At 33.3% G+C, this 21,052-nt stretch overlaps 1 protein-coding gene across 4 annotated transcripts in view; it reads right to left on the reverse strand.

Annotated features, from left to right (window-relative positions):
- Nucleotides 1-11,551: 11,551 nt before the first annotated feature.
- The window catches only part of LOC127801608 (acetyl-coenzyme A carboxylase carboxyl transferase subunit alpha, chloroplastic-like), a 30,956-nt gene continuing 21,455 nt past the window's right edge, over nucleotides 11,552-21,052 (reverse strand). For all 4 annotated transcript variants that reach the window (XM_052336878.1, XM_052336877.1, XM_052336875.1 and 1 more), the window contains 8 exons: nucleotides 20,001-20,108; nucleotides 19,748-19,908; nucleotides 19,327-19,441; nucleotides 19,095-19,249; nucleotides 18,717-18,768; nucleotides 18,558-18,626; nucleotides 13,305-13,382; nucleotides 11,552-12,838 (listed from right to left, as the gene is read on the reverse strand). In XM_052336878.1, the coding sequence (XP_052192838.1) occupies nucleotides 11,816-12,838; nucleotides 13,305-13,382; nucleotides 18,558-18,626; nucleotides 18,717-18,768; nucleotides 19,095-19,249; nucleotides 19,327-19,441; nucleotides 19,748-19,908; nucleotides 20,001-20,108 (1,761 nt within the window). In that variant the 3' untranslated portion in view covers nucleotides 11,552-11,815. The remainder of the gene's footprint in view (nucleotides 12,839-13,304; nucleotides 13,383-18,557; nucleotides 18,627-18,716; nucleotides 18,769-19,094; nucleotides 19,250-19,326; nucleotides 19,442-19,747; nucleotides 19,909-20,000; nucleotides 20,109-21,052) is intronic.

Genomic DNA, 21,052 nt, shown 5'->3' on the forward strand with positions numbered 1-21,052 from the left:
AGCGCATGCCCATTAAATTGAAGGCCCAACACATGTTTAAGACCCAACTTGAGCAGCCCATGAAAGACATCATTTGGAGAAGACCCAAACATTTTTAATCTTAATGAAGGCCCAAGCATTTTTTCCTAATGAAGACCAAAAACCCAATTGTAGAAATCTATTTTTATTTTTAAATATTTATTTTATGAGTACTTTATTATGTATGTATTTTTAGCTAAAATCCATTTAACTTTAAGTGTGTATTTTAGCTAAAATCCATTTTAACTTTAGGTGTGTGAGTGCCCATTAGATATAATTATGTCTAGTTGAATAAATGAAATTGTGTGATTTGTATTGTATCTTGTGGGCTATAAATAACTCACTTGATTGCACTTATAAGGTGTGATTATTATTCTTGAATCAAAATTTAGTTGTTTTCTTAGATTTTCTCTTTGAGAATTGCTCTTGTTCTCTATTGTTTTCTCTTGTGATCTTACTTTCTTTCTTTCTTCTTTTGAATTCTTATGTCATTTAGTGTTATTTTATTATCCATCGCCTAAATTGCCAGTTAATTTCTGCATTTTTAATTCCTATCATTTTATTATCCACCTGCTAAATGGCCGGTTAATTTCTACTATTTTAATTCCTGGCATTTAAATTTTGTTATTTAAATTATGTCATTTAAATTACGGTCAATTAACTTTTAAATGGAGATGAGTAACTAAATCCAATCTTGGGTTAAGGCAAGGACATTGTCCAACGCCAATGATTCTCAAAGAAAGCTGCGCTTTAAATGAGTGATATTAATTTAAATTTCAGTATAAGTGTGTATTAATTATTAAGAAATCACTAGGTTTGGATTGGAGCGTAAGCCTAACTTAGAGCTTTCATGCCACGCATGGGAATTACTAGAACTGGAAATGCTATCATACCCAAACTCGGATGATTAATTTAGTTATTTTGTGTATTAATTGCAATTGGATTTATACTAGTTGCTTACATTATAATCTCGCATATCATGTATGGGGATTGCTTAAACTAGAACTATCATCATCTCCAATTGCATTTAATAACAAACCCCCATATCTGAAATTAAATTAATGTTGCTAATCTTTTTTTGCTAAAAATTGAGAATCAACGAATTGGTGCTGAAATTATCTTAACTCAAATGCTATCCAATCTCATATTCTCACATTCAGTGTTTATTTCAATTTCTACTTTACTTTATTTCCTAGTATCCGTTATCTGAAAATTCATAAAAAATCTTGTTGTCAATTCATTTAAATGCGCGCGCGTGTGTGTGTGACATTCCTTTTCTTTTGCTATAAATAAATCTCTCAATAGACAACCTTGACCCATCCAGAAAATAAAAATTTAAATTTGGACTACAATTGTACTCGTACACTGACGAGTATAAACCTCTCACCAAAATAAAGAAAAAAAATATAAAAATTTTATTGTGTTTTAATTACAGGGTGAGAGTGCAGCCACTTCCACTCCAAGCTTCCTCAGGTGTGTGATTTTTTACAGCCAATGTAGGACTTCGATTTAGAATATATGTTGTCCAGTTTACTGCCTCTGGCCAGAAAGTCTTGGGAATCCTTTTTTCAGACAGCATGCATCAAACGATGTTCATCTTGTTTGATTTTTTTTCTTTCAGCTACTCCATTCTGTTGTGGAGTATAAGCTACAGTCAATTGCCTCTTGATGCCATGCTCTGTGCAAAACTCATTGAATTCGAATGATGTGAACTCTCCTGCTTGGTCTGTTCTCAAACATTTTATATACCTTTATACTTTTTTCTCAACATAACTCTTAAAATGTTTGAACATGCTTAATGCTTCAGATTTTTCTACTAAAAAATAAGTCCATGCCTTTCTAGTAAAGTCATAAATAAAGTGTAGAGATTAACACCTCGCAAAACAACCACAAGAACTGATCGTTAGGGCAACGAAAACAGCAAAATAGTAAATAAAATTACATGAACAGTAAGCTAAAAAATAAGAACAACAAACCCCCCTTTGACGCTCGGCAATGGAGAAGAAAAATGTGGATTTGCAAGGCTCAACTTTGATTGGTCCGACACCCACAAAAGGTACCCTAGAATCGGTTCCAAGAACCACATTCAATCGACACCCAAAACAGCCTCAATCACAAAACCCACAACCGAGAATTGCACACCTATACAAGGACGAAGAAACCCCACCAAGGAGAACCCTTTCCTCATTCTCGGCTCTCACTCTCTTCTTGCATTCTCCTTTGTTCGGCGCCCCCTATTTCCCCAATATATCGATACAAATAACCTCTCAAGAACTAGATAGAGATCTCTAAGGATGAGGATAACCATCGGGTTATCCGATAGTTTGAGATAAGGTAGGAGGAACAAACGTGCATGGAATCGGTTAAAGGAAGAAATCCAAGCCTCCGTTGGAATCGAGAGAACAAACGCCTTCAACAGAAATGAAGAAGCTAGGTCAACATAGGATATATATATGTGGGCTTTGTGATAAGGTATTGTGGGTTGTGGACAAATGGGCTTGGTCTTTGGGTTTGAGCAGCTGAGCCAAGCCCAGCTTTCCTCAAACCCAAAGTAAATGTGCTTGGGCCACCTATTTGTGGGATTGGACCTCTCAACAAAAAACTATCAATCCTGGATCGATGCCTATGATAGACAACTTACCCAACCAAATACATCATCGCCTTAGACTTGTTGGGTATTACACCTCAACATAAAACATATAATATACCTCTTCTTACTATTAGAGATGGGAGAAATTAGTTCACAAAGATTTGCATGAATAAGCTAGAGCTTCTTTGTGCCCCTCCAATTGTTTTTCCTTGGGATTGAATCCTTGTGTTGCTTCCCAATCATACAATTAGCACACACTATCGATGGATTCTTGAACTGAGGTATCCCATGCACCATCTTCTTGAACTGGAGTGTCCTCAATCCTTTGTAACTCAAATGCCCATAGCGACAGTGTCATAAATGTGCCAAATCTTGCATGGAAGTGTAGAAACAAGTTGGCTTTGGAGACAATAAATTTTCTAGCAACACAAACATCCGATTTGTTGTCATATTGATCTGTATTATGAGCCCTTTCTCTAAAAGATAAATTTTGAGCTTTCCACGTTGAATGAGAATCGCCAACCCTCTTTCTTGTAGTTGACTAATGCTCAGAGGATTGTTCGTTAGTTCAGGCACAAAAAATACTTCACAAACAACATGTGTAAAGCCACTTACTGTTAATCTCACATTACCTTTTCCTAACATGGCCATCCTTGTGTTATTTCCCAGCTTTACCTTCTGTCTGAAGTCCTCATTTAGATCACAGAATAGGCTATTGTCACCACACATGTGGTTGCTACATCCAGAATCTAGGAACCAAACATCTTTCCTTTGAGCACTGTTCATCTCCACATATGACATGAGCAATATCTCTTCTTATTCTTCTCCTAATTGGCTTCTTTATCCAAGCTTGGACACTCAGATTGAAAGTGTCCAAGCTTGTGACACTTATAGCATTCCACTGTTGCTTTGTTGTAGGACTGACGACCTCTCTCCCTTACTCTACCTCTGTATGCACCTCGATCTCATCCTCTTGCACTAAACCTGTCTTCAGAGGTTATCTTGAGTGCCTGTTCTTCTCTTGTATGTCACTTGGAATTTTTGCTCATGAACAACCAGAGAACTCTGTAATTCATCAATGGAGAGTTGATCAATGTCTTTGGATTCTTCGATCGAGCAAACAACATAATTAAATTTCTCACTCAATGATTTGAGAATCTTCTCCACCACTGTGACGTCTTGCATCTACTTTCCATGTGTTCTCATCTTGTTGGCCACTGACAACACTCTTAAAAAATAATTGAAGACTTATTATCTAGCCTTCATCTCTAGGATTTCAAATTCTCTACAGAAAGCTTGTAGATGTGACCTCTTAACCATAGCACTCCCTTCAAACTTCTTCTTCATAGACTCCTAAATTTGTTTGGAAGTATCCTTCACGAGAATGGTTTCCAATATAGTCCAATCTATGGCCTGAAATAGATAATTTTTGACTTTTAGGTCCTTCAGCTTCAATTCATCTAGCTCATTTCGCCGTGCTTCTGTCTATACCGCTCAACTCTTTGGCTCCATATAACCAGTCTCTACCAGCCCCTAATATTCCTTAGATCGTAGAAAATTCTCCATCAATATGTTTCAATGGTTATAGTGACCATCAAAGCAAGGGATGATTGGCTGCATAAAATTCCCTTCGATTGTCATTTTCTTTGTTGTTGAAAGAACCTCAAAGATTGCTGCATTGATTTTGTCAGGCCCAGTAGGCTCTGATACCAAAATGTTAAGAATCAAAACACAAAATGAAAGAGCACACAACAATTCTACGAATGACACACTCTTATTGAACAATCTAGGCTTATAAATAGCCTTTTACAATCTTAACAGAATGAAGAAAAACTAGCTCACATTTACAACTAATCAACGTGATAAGTGCAACTAGAAGAAGTCAAACACTAAATAAGTACCCAAAAGACTAAGGCTTATTCAAACTAAATGCAACAACTTATTTGAATCCTTAACGAAAACTTTTTCTTCAAGTTTTTCCTATTAAGTTTTGGATTTGCACTAGTAAAGTTGAACTCTATGAATCTAATATGTTTAGAAGTTTATTAGCAGAAATGTCTAGCAATCTTTCTGCTTATTTATTGAAAAGCATATAATTATCATATGTAAAATATATGAAATGGAGATTTCAGTCATTGCTTTGACCTGCGACACTTCTACATTGATATAAATTTTTGTTGCACCCATCAAGGAGAATATAAGGTCCCCCTGTTGATAGGAAAAAGTTAATAATGTTCTTTGTGTAAGTAAATTTTAAAAGTATTTAAATGTAAGGCATCAAATTTTTAAAAATTTAATAGAATATATAATATTTTTTTATTTATAATATTATTTACCTTGAAATTTTTTAATTGTTGTAAAAGTGACAATGATGATGAAAGAAACCTGTTTATCATTATAGAAACTGGAATCAAAAGTTTCTACTAGTTCCCCCCCCCCCCCCCCCCCACAATATCACTTTCATTGTAGTTATCTTGATGCCATAAAATTTACACAATATTAAATTAGTTATAGGCAAATATCTTTATAGAAAAATAAATATAGTATAGTAACGTGTTTGCAATATTCTAAAACTTGATTTTTTAAAAGTTTGGAAAATGAAAATCTTACTCATATGCAAGTACGTAGAGTTCAGTTTTTGCAATGTTTCTTGTTATGCCAACGTGGTCAATGTTACCAACTCTCACCTAATAGCCAATGATATCTATAATGTGTGCATGAAATTAAAATTAGTAGTTATTTTTAAATTATCAATAATTATAAAATATTTTTTAATTTTTGATTAATTTCTCATACCTGTTAGTGTTGTGTTACCATTCACCCTTGCATACATGCTTTATTAAGTCAGGAATTGAAATACATGTCTTGGGATTCAAATAGCTTCATTATGTAATTTTCTCACAGATGTTATAACCATAAAATAAATCATGTATTCATTAAAAAGTGGTTGATATTGTCACAACTTTGAAGTTTTATATTGTAAATATAGGGCTTTCAATCAGTAAATGCCTGTATTTGTTGATTTGATTTTTACGAATTGTTGCGCACATTCTATTATCCTACAATTCAAAAAAAAAACGTTAGTTTTTGTTTGTATACAATTTAGAATTCTTACAACAAATTCAAAATTATATGATTGATAATTGCTAACTTGTATTTTCATCGATGAAAATAATGTTCAAACTAAATAAATCATTATTATTTTTAGAATTGATTGATTCTCATATTCTTGATATTCTAATTCTTATTATCCAATCATCTCTTTATGATTTCATATCTTTAAGTAGTGTATACGACATATTCACTTGTACGAAATTTAGATTAATATAGTTGGCAATATATAATCATGAATATGGTAATTGTTTTATATAGATAGTATGTATATTAGTCATGTAAGGGTGTGTTGGATGGATATATAGAATTGAGAGTTAAAATTTATGAAGATAAAACTTGGAATGAAGTAATTTATCCAAATTTTGTTCTATAATAAATAAGTATAGATTTAGTTAATTATGTTTAACTCATGAGTATTTGAAACAAATAATAAAATAGAAAATTACTGGATGATGGAGTGTATGGCTTTAATAGTAATAAGTATTTATGAATACAAAATGTTATTTGGATGTGTAAAGTTCAAGTAGAATACAAAATTATTAGGCTTAATAATATTATTAGATTATATTAGATAGATTCAATGTATGTACCTTACTACATTCAAAGAATGTACATATAGTTAATTAATAAAATAATAATGATTAAATTAAAAATAATTTAAAATTTTAAAAATCATGAAATCACCACAAAATTAGAAAAATATAATACTCATCATAGAAGATTTACTTGGACAACTCTTCATTTTTTTCCTGTATGCAAATTGTAACTAATTAAGCGGATGGTATACTTAATATCAATATTTCAAATGGTTATATAGGTGCAACTTACTTTAATAGTAATAAATAAATATTTATGAATACGAATTGTTACTTGGATATGTAGGATCAAGTAAAATAAAAAATTATTAAGCTTAATAATATTATTAGATTTGTGACGTCTCGCTCTCGAGACTCGAAAGAAATTTGGATGAAGGTATAAATAAATCAATATACATATCCCTTTGCTTATATATATATATATATTATAACCATAAATAAGTCAAACCATACACTCAATACCCCTTACTAGATATGACTAAATCCACCAATAAATATCCCAAAATGGCGTTTATCACTCAACTTTATTACAACTACAAAATTTGAAGTTTTAAAAATGATTCGTGAATAAAAGACTCTTCGTGACTCTTTGATCGTATTCGAGGGTGATGCTTCCACTAACATTGTCTTTTCTTTATTAGGGTCCCAGCTATCTATATGGTTAGTTAGGGGGGTGAGTATTAAGACTTAACAGAGGCAATATATATAAAATAGCAAATCACAGTTCATAACAAGCATGAAAAATAAATATGGAATGATTTATGCATGTAAGCCTGTCCATCTCATCCAATCCTGGACTCTTGGTGGTCCCCACATGATTTCCCATGGACCCCACCACGAACTTTATTTTGTTCCCAAAATTTATAGTCTCGTGCCTAGACACTTCTTTGTCATCACATGCAAATTATGATCACAAAATTTGTATATAAAATATATATTGACCCTTATTGTTTGCTTTTGATGCATTGATAAATCTCTTTGAGTAGATTCCTAAACACCATTACCACGTGTTATAATTATTCTAATAAAAATTTAACATAATAGGTTAAAAGAATTATTTTAACTAAATATTATTAAATCATTTTTAAATATGATATTGGACCTCATATCTTAAATTATGATTACAACGATCTGACTTGCTCTACTACTAATTCTTAATCTTTCCTTTAAGTTTATGTCCTGCAAACACTTAACTTTCATGGAAGTGCTCTATTTATAGAGCTCTTCTTCCATTTTTATTTCAAAATTTCAATCAATTTTTACTCTCGTTCTTCTCTCTTTCACATTCTCTTGACGTGCTATCATTATATAACTTGTAGAACTATCAAATCAATTTAATCTTATGCTCACTTCACATTCTAATTGCGTGCTACATGCCTTCTAATTCCCAAGCTACTTGGCAGCCCAATTAGATTTTTTAATTCCCATGCATGCTCTTTCAATTTATAAATCACATCCCAATCAATTCCCTTTCACATCCTCATTTAATGTGTTCATGCTCTCAATTAATGCTTCTTTATCCACATGACTTCCATTTCTTGTGGCTAAAATTGCTTACATTTGGAAGCAATCAAAAAGCTAAGAATTTAAGCAATGTTCGAGTGTCATAGCAAGCAGTGCCTAAGGCCTCCATGTAGCGTCGACGCCCAAAACAACGTTGTTTTGGCACCCCCATTGGCTGAAAAAATTCTAACAAAATTCCACTCAACACGTACTCGCCATGCTCAAACTCGTGACCACAACTAGCCCCTCGCTTACGCGCACTAGTCAATATACCAACCTCCTCACTTATTAATGTGTAATCATTAAATTTATACTAATCTTAATTTTGAATTTTTGAAATTTCACAAAAACCTCATAATTTTTCAGAAACTCTTAATCATCTCCTTATTTCAAAATATAAAAATTTTAATTTCTTCCATTAAATTTCTCTAATCCAAAAATCACCAATAAATCATAAATAATTCATCTCAATTACAGAAATTATTTTTTCTAAAATACCAGGATATTACAAGATTAAATTATATAGATTCAATGTATGCACCTACCTACATTCAAATAATGTACATATAGTTAATTAATAAAATAAATAATTTTAAATTTTAAAAATCTATAAATCACCACAAAATTAGAAAAAAGAAATACTCATCAAATAAGATATTAGATTCAACAAATAAATAATAAAATGAGAAATTACTGAATGATAAGAGTGTGTGTCTTAAAGGAACTTATGTTTTGTTAAAGTTTATTTGCACCATTGTAAATGATAGAATAAATATTAGCATAAAATTTGATGTGTTAGACAAAAATTATATAACACGTATGCTTGAAAAAACTTAAATGAAATTCAAAGAAAAAAAAAGAAAAAGTAAAAAAAAAATTATAACCCTTACCTGTTTCAATATTTCAAATGATCATTGGTAACACCTAACTAATATTCATATATAAGGAACATCTAACTTTAGTTGCAATAAGTAAATATGAATATGAAGTGTTACTTAAATGTGTAAAATTTAAGGTACATCATCCCTATTTTGTTGTTAGGTTAATTGTATTAGACTAATAGATAATTAAATGTATGATGATAAGATACATACAATGATTTTTTAAATAAATGATAAAACTTAAATCTAATATATTTTATTAGTTATATAAGTACAACTTATTTTAATAATAATAAATATTTATGATAAAGTTCAAATGGAATAAAAAATTATTAAACTTAATAATATTATTAGATTATATTAGATAGATTCAATGTATTCACCTACCTACACTTAAAAAATATACATATAATTAATTAATAAAATAATAATAATTAAATTACAAATAATTTAAAATTTTAAAAATCTATAAATCATCACAAAATTACAAAATGAAATACTCATACAACTCTTCATTTTTTTCCTACATGCAAATTGTAACTAATTAAGCAGGTGGTATACCTTGTATTAATATTTTAAATGGTTATATAATTTTAATAGTGATAAATAAATGATTATGAATACTAAATATTACTTGGATGTGTAAAGTTCAAGTAAAATAAAAAATTATTAAGCTTAATAATATTATTAGATTAGATTAAATAGATTCAATATACGGACCTACCTACATTCAAAGAATGTACATATAATTAATTAATAAAATAAAATTTAAAATCTTATAAATTATCACAAAATTAAAAAAATAAAATACTCATCAAAGAAAATGTTAGATTTAGCCTTAATATATATAGACATATAGATATAGATTTGATATTGAGTCATGGTCATTCATACATTTATTTCATAATATTATTATACATTTTTTTATTTATTGTGGGTGGTTATGTTTTAATGTGTGATGTATTTAGGAGCTCTCAACCAAACGAATATTTAATAGAGTCGATAAAAAAAATTATGAATATTAGTCATTTTGATCAATTGAAGCAACTCAATAAATTTAGTAAATCTTTTTAAAGTTCTTAGTAGCCATAAATTGAATCTATCCAATTTTAACAATATATTTATTGGCTATTCATGGACCAATTAAGAGATTATTATTTAATCGTATATTTGTTTTATTCTTTAATTATTTATTCAATTAATAAAATAAAAGAAAATGATAGAATAATAACTCCAATTTTTTTTTTTAATTTGTTCTAAACGATTTCTTCACGTAATTATCTATGATTGTTTGTCTCTAACATTATCATTTGACAAAATATAGAAAGAAGTAGGTTAAATAGTTGAGTTATTTGTTAGTAGATTATTTGTGGTTTAAATTTATATTAAAAATTTTTTGCGATTTATCTTTTTTGCTTAGACACTTATTTATTAATTTTTAACATAAATAATTTTAAATTAAAATTAAACTTAACATAATTTTCTTTTACTAGCAGTTAAAAATAAAAAAAATAACCAACTACGATGGTGATAGAACCTATTGTTGAAACTAATGATCGAAACCTAAAGTTATTTTTTGATTATCATTTTGAAACCAAACTCAACAATGGCATACAACTAAAGATAGATTATGGAAATGAGAGATTGAGTGGGTAAATAAGATGGTGGCATTGGAGAACATAAAGAGGGGAGTGAGAGAGGAAAAAAAAAACTAAATATTAGAGGAAGAAAAAAAAGATATATAATGATCAATGATAATGATCATAACAAAGAGCGATAATGATCGCACAACTAAGAGTTTTTCAAATAGATAGTTTGAGTAAGGAAGACAAAAGGAAAAGTTCGCAAAAAAGATGGTCAAAATTGACAATCAATGATATGTTGTTATATAGTAAAAGATAAAATAAAAAACGAGATTTATGAAATTAAAAAGTCGCAATAAAAATAACTTGATCATGTAAAAATATCGATAAGAACACCTACATTGTGAATAAATGAAATAAAGAGAAAATTGAAGCAAAACAAAGAGGGGAAACAAGATATTGATATAAAATTATTAAATATAATAAAAAAATATAATAATCTTACAATGTACATGACTATTATTAAAAATGATTGTAAGACACACTTATAAAATTGCTTGATTTGGGCAATTATTAGGAAAGACTTCAAAAGTTCAAATCAATTGACAGAACTCAATGAAACGATCCATACTTCTATTGATAATGTGTATTGCATTAATGAAGTTGAATAAATAAATTCCCAATAAGCACTAGCCACTAGGGTTGCATCTAGTTTGGAATGCTGTAAGCCTTGTTTATAAAAAATATTTGTTTTTAAATTTTATTTAATTATATTTTGTTGTTTATCTAATTTTTGTTTTTATTAAGAAGGTTGAATAAAAAATGTTTTTTTTGGAAAGTGCCATAATATTTGTAAAGAAAAAGCTGCGAAATGCACTTTTCTATTTTGTTTTCAAAATAACGAGTACCAAACAAAATAACGCACTAAAACACAGAACTGAAAGCCAATGGTACCAAACCGGTTCTTGAATACACAAGTATCTCTGCTTCCATACACTGATGTGACTTAGAATAGTGCCGAAATCCCAGAGATGCAGCTCAAAGCACATACTGCAACACTGACAGAGGCCAAAACATATGAGTATTGTCGATGAGTTATCTAATGCACACCTGAAAAATAGTGGCGATAAATTTTCATTGACAGCCCCAAACACCACCCCCCCCCCCCCCCCCCCCCAAAAAAAAAAAAAAGAGAAAGAAATCAAGGTTTACTTGTTTCCACCCAAGACTCAAGCTTGTAACTCCATGTGGAGATCACAGAACAAGTTCCCAACAAAAGGCAGCAACTTCTTTAACTGTTATCCACAAGCAAGCTCCTTGGACCAGCAAGCTCCTATTATCCACAGGATATGTTTTTTGCCACATTTCTGAGAATGTAATTTCCTATTAACATCTAGATACTGAATACGCGCAAATTATATGCCAATAATTAGAACAAAGAAAATTCGCAAAATAAACACTCTGCAAAACAGTTATATCTGTTGTCTACTGTCTGTTTTGTTTCCATGTCTGCTTCTGGTGAATCAAAATTTAGTCTTGATATTTGTTGCTGTCACCACCAACCTTGTCTCCAGTTATTGCTTGGTTGGATTGTTCCAACTTCTTTTTCAAGCTCTCAACCTTTTCCTTCAAAGTTGTGATATCCATAGCAGCTGCTATTCCCTCCTTTATATCTTCTTCCAACTTCTTCACCTTCTCCGAGCTCGACCCTCTTGCTATCTCCTCCCTCAACATTTCAATCTTGCTACTCAGACCTGTTGCATCTACTGCTCTCTTAATCTCCTTGCCAATTTCTACATTCACCTCCACCATGGTTTCTTTCAGGACAGGAAATCCTGACTCATCCTCGATCACTCCCACAATTTCCAGGTTAGCTGACTTCAGAACATCTTCAAGCCCTTTCCTGACCTTTTCCACTTCCTCTGCTAAATTATCATCCAATGCTTCCCCTTTTGATAGACTCTCCCGGGCCTTCATCATAAGTTCCTTCTTGGCTTTTATGTCTTCCGGGACTCTTTGATTAATCTCTGCTTTTAGTTTCTCACCTTTTTCTTTCAGTTCAATGAGCCTGCTAACCATGTTCAGCTTATCTAGCTTTTGCTTTAATCCAAGATACGCTCTGGGCCTTGACAACTTTTGCTTGAACTCTAGCATTATTTGGTCTGCCTTCTCCTTTAAAGCCGGGTTAAAGGGTTGATTTGAAGAGCCATTAGGCAATCTAGATAGGTCCAACTTGAGTGCTTCAATCTTGTCTTGCAAGCCCATAGAAATGAATGCTTTGGTCAGCTCATGGTCTAAATCTTGCTTGAGCTTCTCGATTGTTTGGATGGTTATTGGACCAGGGGATCCCTTTGCTTCTAGAATCTCCTTCTTAAGATTTTCAAGATCTGTCTCAATATCATCTGCCTTTGTTGTGTTAATATCAGATGGCCTCATGGCGCGTTTCCGCTCAGGGTCCACTGGAACACCTTCTTGAAAACCTCCATCTCCAATTAACCTAAACTTAAGCATGCGGTGATGGAGCAGCTGTTCTTTATCCATCTTTGTCAGCTCCTGAATCATGAAGAGTAGCACTCTTAGGGGCAAGAGAAACAAAAAAATACACAAAGAGGAATGGAAAAGACCTCATCTAATGGTAACACAAGCTGGAAATAAATTTCTAGCATCTTGGACTGTTTCTGGAGGAAACTAGTTTTAGTGAAACAAGCTCACCATACCAAGGAGATATAAGCTAGAAACCAATGCATCTCCCTAATGTAAATAGTGTTGGGATCCTTAGAAGCTAGCAATAACACTTCAGTAACTAGCATGCCTGATAGACAGAACATTGTTAAGGTGCAACACAATAAAACCTCTGTACTTCTCAAGACTCTTGATTGGACTATATTTGCTTAATTATTTACTCATTCTGCAAGTGAAGTTTATGGAGATGTTGCTGTTTACTATAACAGCTTTTAGTAGATTGACCTTCAAAGAAGATTAGCAAGTTTACAGAGCAATGAAAATTTTAAGAATCTACCTCCATTGCCTGGGTGATGGCATGCTTAATTTGTTCTGATGTCCACACAGGATCAGCATGTGCACCACCAAGAGGTTCCTGTAAATAATAACAGCAGTAATTCAATAACAAAATGGAAATAAGGAATAGCAGATTGATTAAAAACGCAACCGTGCAGCAACCAAAATAAAAATAAAAAAACAGGTAAGAAGGCAAAAGAAAAAAAGAGAGAATTGGTTAAATTTTAACTGAGCCATGAGTAACCTTCTATTCATTTCCTCAAAGACTGGTGCATACATTGGTAGAATAGAAAAGAAAATCCAGCAGCAAATAGCTGAGTAATGTGACAGGGAAATAATAGTTATATAATTGATATAGCATCAATAAGAGGGTTCCAACTGATAAAATTTTGAAGTGTGAACACCAAAGTTTTACATGTGTTGGCTCTCTCCCTCAAGCCCAAGGTCACTGGAACTTGGATCATTCCCTTGAGCCCATGGTCTCTAAACCTTGGGCTTGTGCCCTTGACCTTCAGTTCCTGCCTAAGTACTCTTCAATGTCTTGGACGTCCCTCTTTGGTCAAATGACTGGCTCTTTTTAAAACTTAGAATCCTGAGGAGGAACTGGAAAGTGTTTTCTCCCTCAGGGCTACCTGGGCTCCTGTGGGATTGTAGCTGGAGTTGAAGGTCCACCGTGAGTGCCATTCCTCAACTTGAAGAGCCTTTGGTTTGCAACCAGTCTGATAAAGAAAGAGATCAAAGGCATCTCAATGATGATGTGACATACAGGCAGAACAAACAAAATGCCACTTGATATTCTAGGACCTTTTCTATCTGTTTCCTAGATCTTAAGGGATAGCCCAAAACCTCCCCACTTCACCAAGAAGGTTGTTATAACCTCACTTACCAACTATAAAGATGTGAGCAGACCAACATGGAGGCAAGTGAATATTCAACTTGCCATCACTCTTGCTTAATTTCTCTCTCAGCACCCTCCTTGGACTGCTTCGTCTCTTCTACCCATCACGTACTGTAGTTCCTCATCAGTGATAAGTAGTATCCCAGCAATTAACTGCCATCTTGGAGAGAATCACTCAAACAACGTCTAGTAGTTTTGTTAACTGAACTACTGTAAATTGCTTAACAGAACTCAGCATTCCAAATTGGCGTGAAGGCTTAGATCCAATATCTTCATGCACCTCTGTAAAGGTTCATAATTTTGGTTGAACCAAATTTTATCAATCTCTCTCTCTTTTCTTTTTTCAGTGAACCACAATGTATCAGTCAAATTGTACGGCATAGCAGTTTCCATTTCCCCTGCACAAATTACAGCAAGTGCTCTCCAGGGACGGGAAATATACTTGGAGATAAATGATGAAAGAAGAAGCTGGTGGAGAAGAGTTCGATTTTTCATGGATCAACATATTTGAACGAAGTCAACTAACACATTAAAGTAAGCTAACAAAAATGGGAAAGAAAATAAAACCAGTATTTAATGGCCTACCAACTGAAATTTAGGGATCAGACAATTAATATGACAACAGAAGACGTAAAAACCCAATCAGACTACAGTACTGGACAGATGATAAATAAGACGCAGTAAAAATCCAGGCACGCTTCTAGAAATACCACAATCATGTTTACTTTTTCTGGGCACACATATTATGTACTTCAAGATGGCATGCCATATTACCTCCATGTTACCTGGACCCTTACAATCTCACCATTCAGAGATCAAGCTTGCCATGACATGACTCCAGATGCTAAACTTGCTGACATCAAGGATAAAAATATTGTTTTGATGTGCTATTTCAATTAGCTCAAAAATGATACTATTCAGAAATCGTAGCAAAACGCAGGGGAAAGAATCAAAGATATTGGAATTATATAAAAATGTTTGGAACATACACTAAAGATTATGAAAACATTCATATAAACACACTATTTTTTTTTCTAAAATATACAAACTCAATAATTTAATAATTGAGCATGTTTGAAGTCTATGCACCATTTCATTCAAGGTCACAAGTAATTTATTTGGAATTAATTCAATATAAAATGGTAAGCATTATCAAACAAATCAATTTTATCAAGCACAAATATGTTCATAGGTTCCAATAAAATAAAATCTACAAAGTTATCTTTATCAAAATTAAAAAAACCAAGTTATCTTTGAGAAAAAATATATATAATCATGAATATACAATATCGAACGATGCAATCATTATGATATTAATAGTTCAAGTTGTATCTAAAATTAGGGGGATTCCTCCAAAACAAATGTTAAAACTTCTTTTTCCCCCCTTTATAAAAAGAACAAGAACAAGGTTCAAAATAAGTCACTAAATACTAGATACTCACAAATAAAAAGTTCTAAACAAGTAATTAGAAATAGGCTCATAGAAATGCTAGGTTCAAGTAATAGTGATAATAAAAATGTACCAATTATGAGGAGAAACATATATAGAATAAAAGCAAGACAGTCTGTTGTTAGATAACTCCACAAATTCATATCTGATTGAGATTGAGTCCCTTAGAAACCCAATCTGATTGTGATAGGGGATCAGGATAGGTTTAAGAAACTTAATCCCACAAGGGTTATGAGTTGTAAACTATAAATAGGCAACCCCTAGCTCAATTGTTGATAGATCGCACCAGTAATCTGTGAGATGACGTAACAGAGTTACTGTGGTTGTGTGTCTTGAGTATGTGAGGCCCTCAACCAGATAAGGAAAGTCCCCAAGGTGTGCAACTAGTTATTTGGATTAGAGAAGACTGTGAATGTGTTCCTCAATTTGATAACCAGAGTCCTTGAAATGTGAGCAACTAGTTATTTGAAGTCTGGGATGTGTCAGGAGCTTTTGTAGTTTTTTTGTGCAAAACCACACATAGTAGATTATCCCCTTGTGGTGGGATCATGGATGGAGGTTTGTTGAGGCTGAACCACATTAGATTTTCTATGTCATTATTTTATCACGATTTCTATGTGTGGTTAACGCAATCCAATCCCAACATGTCTCAAAGTATGTCCTTACTCTGACACTATCTTTCGTTTAACTTTAAATTGAACTAAATTTCATTTGTTCTTTCTTATTCTATTTTAGTAAAAAAAGGTATGTAGAAATAAATGTTGTTAGATATTCCTAACATGTACAAACAACTCATTGTTATGAAAATATTTCTAGAGTTTCAATAGTTTGGGCAAATATCTCGTTACTTTGAAAAGTCTAGAATTTTCTTTTCCACTACTCTCTCATGTTGATCACCTCCAAAACAGAAACTTTTCAGCTGTTTCAATGGAAGAGGAAAAAAAAAAACAATATTTTGCTCCTTGGTTGAGAATTGGAGATGCAATGAGAATCTCCAATGTCCCTTCTAGAATCCAACTTTTGATGTCTCTTCATGTTCCTTGTTGATTGTAAGGACCTCGCTTGCCACATCCTTTTCTTGGCCAATGGAACCATAGTGGCCAGGCAGCTCCTAAGGTACGATAGGGGTTGCAAGATGGGGGTAGTATAATAAGGGTATGTGGGGGGTAGGCTTAATCGGTATGCTGTTTGGGGTCATGATACATTTTGAATATTAACTAGAGTTGATATTAAATTTACACTAACTAAATTAATATATCTTATAATTTTTTAAATAAAAATAATGCTTTATTAATATTTCAAAATAATCCTATTGATGTTTATTCTCTTTGTCAATGTTGTGGTCATTGAGTTCTTCAATGTATTAATAATATTAATTCAATATAACTTTAGTAATTAAAAAATAGCAAAAGAAATGACAAAAACTGTAAAAGAAAAATTAAAAAGTTTGTAAAAGAAAGTCATTGGAAAACAACAAAAACAAAACATTAAGAGCATTGAAAAAGACCAAAATGCTTAAGAGCATTGGAAAACAACCATTCTCACTTGCAGAATACATTGTGTTGTACTTACCTAAAACAAAAAAGAATACATAGCCTCTAGCATAATTTGTTCATGGCAAGAAGCCAGACAAATGATTGTAAGAACAACAGAATAGTCACTGGAGGTGGGTCACCTGCCTCCATGGAAGCAGTTCGTTAGAGATCAAGTCTACGTTCCCACACGCGCGATCTATTTACTAGCGAGAGTCACACAAAATGTTGTCAGCACATGACATGTCCAACGAACTTCCTGTCACCACTAGCAGGCTTGCCTCTCTTTGATCTATGTGAGTGTGCTTCCATATTGACAAAAAATGACCTTCGATGACAAATCATGCTAAAAGCCCAAAACCTTTCCAAAACAAAGTTGAAAATCTGGTTTTGCCATTTTTGGTGATCCACTTCGCGACCAGAGTATTTTGGGTCACTTTCAACCCGGAATTGGAACATTCAACCCAATTTGTGGTTCAATACCATGACCCTGGCTTCTATGAATGGAACACTTTGTTCAAGGCTCCATTAGCCATCAAAGACTTTTCTCAAGGGTGCTCTCCGCCAAATACATTTTAGGAACTTTTTCAACTCCATCAATGGAACCATCCACGTAGGTGCTTCACTCCCATGCATGCACCACCAGTGAGAGGAGGCGAGGTCTCCCATTATTTTGCCTCTACTATGTTGAGTGCACTCAAGAAGCTAATTGTACTTCTCCAAATATAGGACAACTCCGAAATTTTGTAGGTCTCCCTCTACAAGGCACCTCTAGATATATGTAGATGGAACCCTAGAGCTACATGTTTCGTCAAGGCCACACTCCTGCACCAGATCTCACTCTTAGCTCGTCACAAGAGGGAAGTCCAATTGGATCATGGGCTAGCCTGCTATATGCCCAAGCCATGCCTAAAGACGAGTGCCAGTATCATTAATATTTCCATGATTGTTCATGTCATCCCACCGCTGGCTATCAGCACCCCCTTAGATATTGGCATTCTGGCATAACCATCAAGAGAACAGAAGAACACAGGCTCTCTCTAGTCTCCATGTGCTTTAACATCTATTTCACTTCCCAGTCAGCTTCCCGACACTAGCTCATCACTAACACCTTCAACATTACAATCCAATATAGAAGAGAGGCACTTGTTGATCAACACCTGTACTAGTTGAGAAAATTCAGTTTGTTTGAAAGAAATTCTACTTCGTTAAGTTTCAGCTTCGGTAGAGGGATCTCAAATCCTATGAAAAATTTTAGAATCAGACTATTTTTCATACGATTCAATTTTTTGCCCCTTCTTTACCGTTATGTTCTTTCATGTAAATCTAATGGAGAAAGGGAAATACAAACACAATAAGACCTGATGTACTTACAGGAATAATACCATCTGCAACTCTGAGCCTGTAATGCTCTTGAGCTGTTATCCTCAGTTTTTCAGCAGCCTATACAGATTTGCAGCCAGGCTTTGATCAACAAAGAGGATTAAATATTCATAAAAATTGAAACTATCACATTCAGGAATCGGGATATACCTTAGGAGCTGCTTGGGAGGATTTCCACAAAATTGCAGCACATGCTTCAGGACTAATTAGGGAAAAAAACCAGCAAAAATTCCATGATAATCATGGAATAAGGTAATGCACAATAAAAAGGGATGAGACTATGGCAGGGAAAGAAATTACATGTACAATAGTTGCTAATGAGGGAATGCATCAGAACTAAAGGCTCTGTATGGAGCAATCACTGCCTTTGCAAATAATGTGAAGATATCAATGCTCAAAATGCTAGTCTTTATTACAAAGGAAACCAAAAAAAAAGATGATTTCAATTTCCTTCTTATTTTTCAAAAGTTATATGTTCCTTGACTAATTCTAGAAAGGAAAAAAGAATGAGTAAGGACTGAACAATACCTTGCAACATAAAATGCAGAATTTTCCAGCATGAACAACTTGTTGGCACAAGCAATAGCGAGAGCACCACCTGAGCCACCTTCACCAGTTACAACAGTTACAATGGGAACTCTGAGGCCAAACATGGTCCTCAGGTTGTGAGCTATTGCTTCACCCTACACGTACAACATCTATATAATCAAGGCATACCTAAAACAGCACAACCTGGAAAGGATGACATTTCCCAACTTACCTGACCAAGTTCCTCAGATTTGAGATCAGCAAAAGCTCCCGGCGTGTCAACAAAGGTAACAATTGGCAAACCATGATGGTCAGCATATTTCATCATGCGCAATGCCTTTCTGTAGCTGTAGAGATGATGTTTCAGCAACATGGTTATTGTTTGAAATAAAATCGAGTACAAGGAAGGAAAATATGCCTAGAGCATGTCAAATTGACCTTAAAGTTGGAGGGGAGAGATAATAAAAGGAAAGTCCAAGGCAACTTAAAGTCTTGATATATTTATATGGGAATGGATGGTCAACTTATTATGGTAACTATTAGACTACTAAGAAAAAACTGGTTATGGAATGGATCGTGAGTCATTTTTAGCATATTCATTTTGAATAAAAGTCAAAAGTTACCATTTTCAGTCTAAGATCCTAGAAATATACCCATGAGGGGTTGGCATTGCAAAGTTGCGTGCAATATTTTCCTTTGTGTTCCTTCCCTTCTGATGTCCTATGAACATATAACTTTTTCCCTCCATGCTGCCAATGCCAGTCACAATGGCTGGATCATCATAGCCTGCACGATCTCCATGGAGTTCCACCCACTTCATGATTCACAGAAATAAGTAACAATCTACACAAGGTAGGAATTAAAATTTAAATATGACATATGATGAGTATGAGAATAAAGACATACCTTCTCAGTGATATTGAAGATATGATCAAGAACAGTAGGCCTATTAGGATGTCGAGCAATACTCAGCCGTTGAATAGGTGTTAAATGTGTGTACAAATCCTTGAGAGCCTGCAAGTATTTCAGAAAATCTAAAAGTTTGAAACTTCAAAGATATTACTGTCAAAAAGTGGCAAAAAGAGTTATTCGATCGTATTCCCCTAGAAGGGTTCAAATGAATACATACATACAAGATGTTCTACCACAATAGGCAGCTTCCAAATCTAGATTAGGCAGTTCCCTAATCTAGATTTGGAAATATATACAATTTAGGATACAACCAAAACATATAATCAAGACATAATCGTCGAGAAGATATAGCACATCAAGGATATCAAGTCCAAAAATATGAACAAGGTATCTCGGGTAGTTTCTAACACTCCCTTTCAAGATTATGAGTGAATGTCATGCATTCCAATCTTATTTAGTAATCTTTGACACATAGCTCCCGGTAGACCTTTTGTCAAAATATCTGTCAGTTGATCACTTGAAGATGCATATAGGATGCAAATCAGTCTACTGTCCAATTTCTCTTTAATAAAATGCATATCTACTTCAACATGCTTTGTTTGGTCGTGTTAAACTGGATTGTGTGCAATGCTTATAGTCAATTTATTGTCACATTAGAGTCTCATAGGTGTTGTCCAATTAATATTGAGGTCATCCAATAGTATCTTAAGCTACATTAAGTCACAGATCCCTAGGGCCATTGACCTAAACTCTGCTTCAGCACTTAACCGAGCCACAACATTTTGCTTCTTATTTCTCCAAGTCACAAGATTACCTCCTAGGAATGTGCAATATCCAGATGTAGACCTTCTATCCACCATGGACCCTGCATAATCAACATCTATATAAGCTTCAAGAGACATTGCTTCTCCTCTTTTGAACAGTATACCTTTTCCATTAATAGATCAAGTACGCATTTTTGTTGGGAGATAAAAAATTTCTCTTTAGAATGAGCCACTTCTATTCCTAAGAAATATTTCAATCTGCCCAGTTCTTTGATTTTAAAC

This window comes from Diospyros lotus, chromosome 5 (genome assembly GCF_014633365.1).
Source record: "Diospyros lotus cultivar Yz01 chromosome 5, ASM1463336v1, whole genome shotgun sequence".
NCBI lineage: Eukaryota > Viridiplantae > Streptophyta > Magnoliopsida > Ericales > Ebenaceae > Diospyros > Diospyros lotus.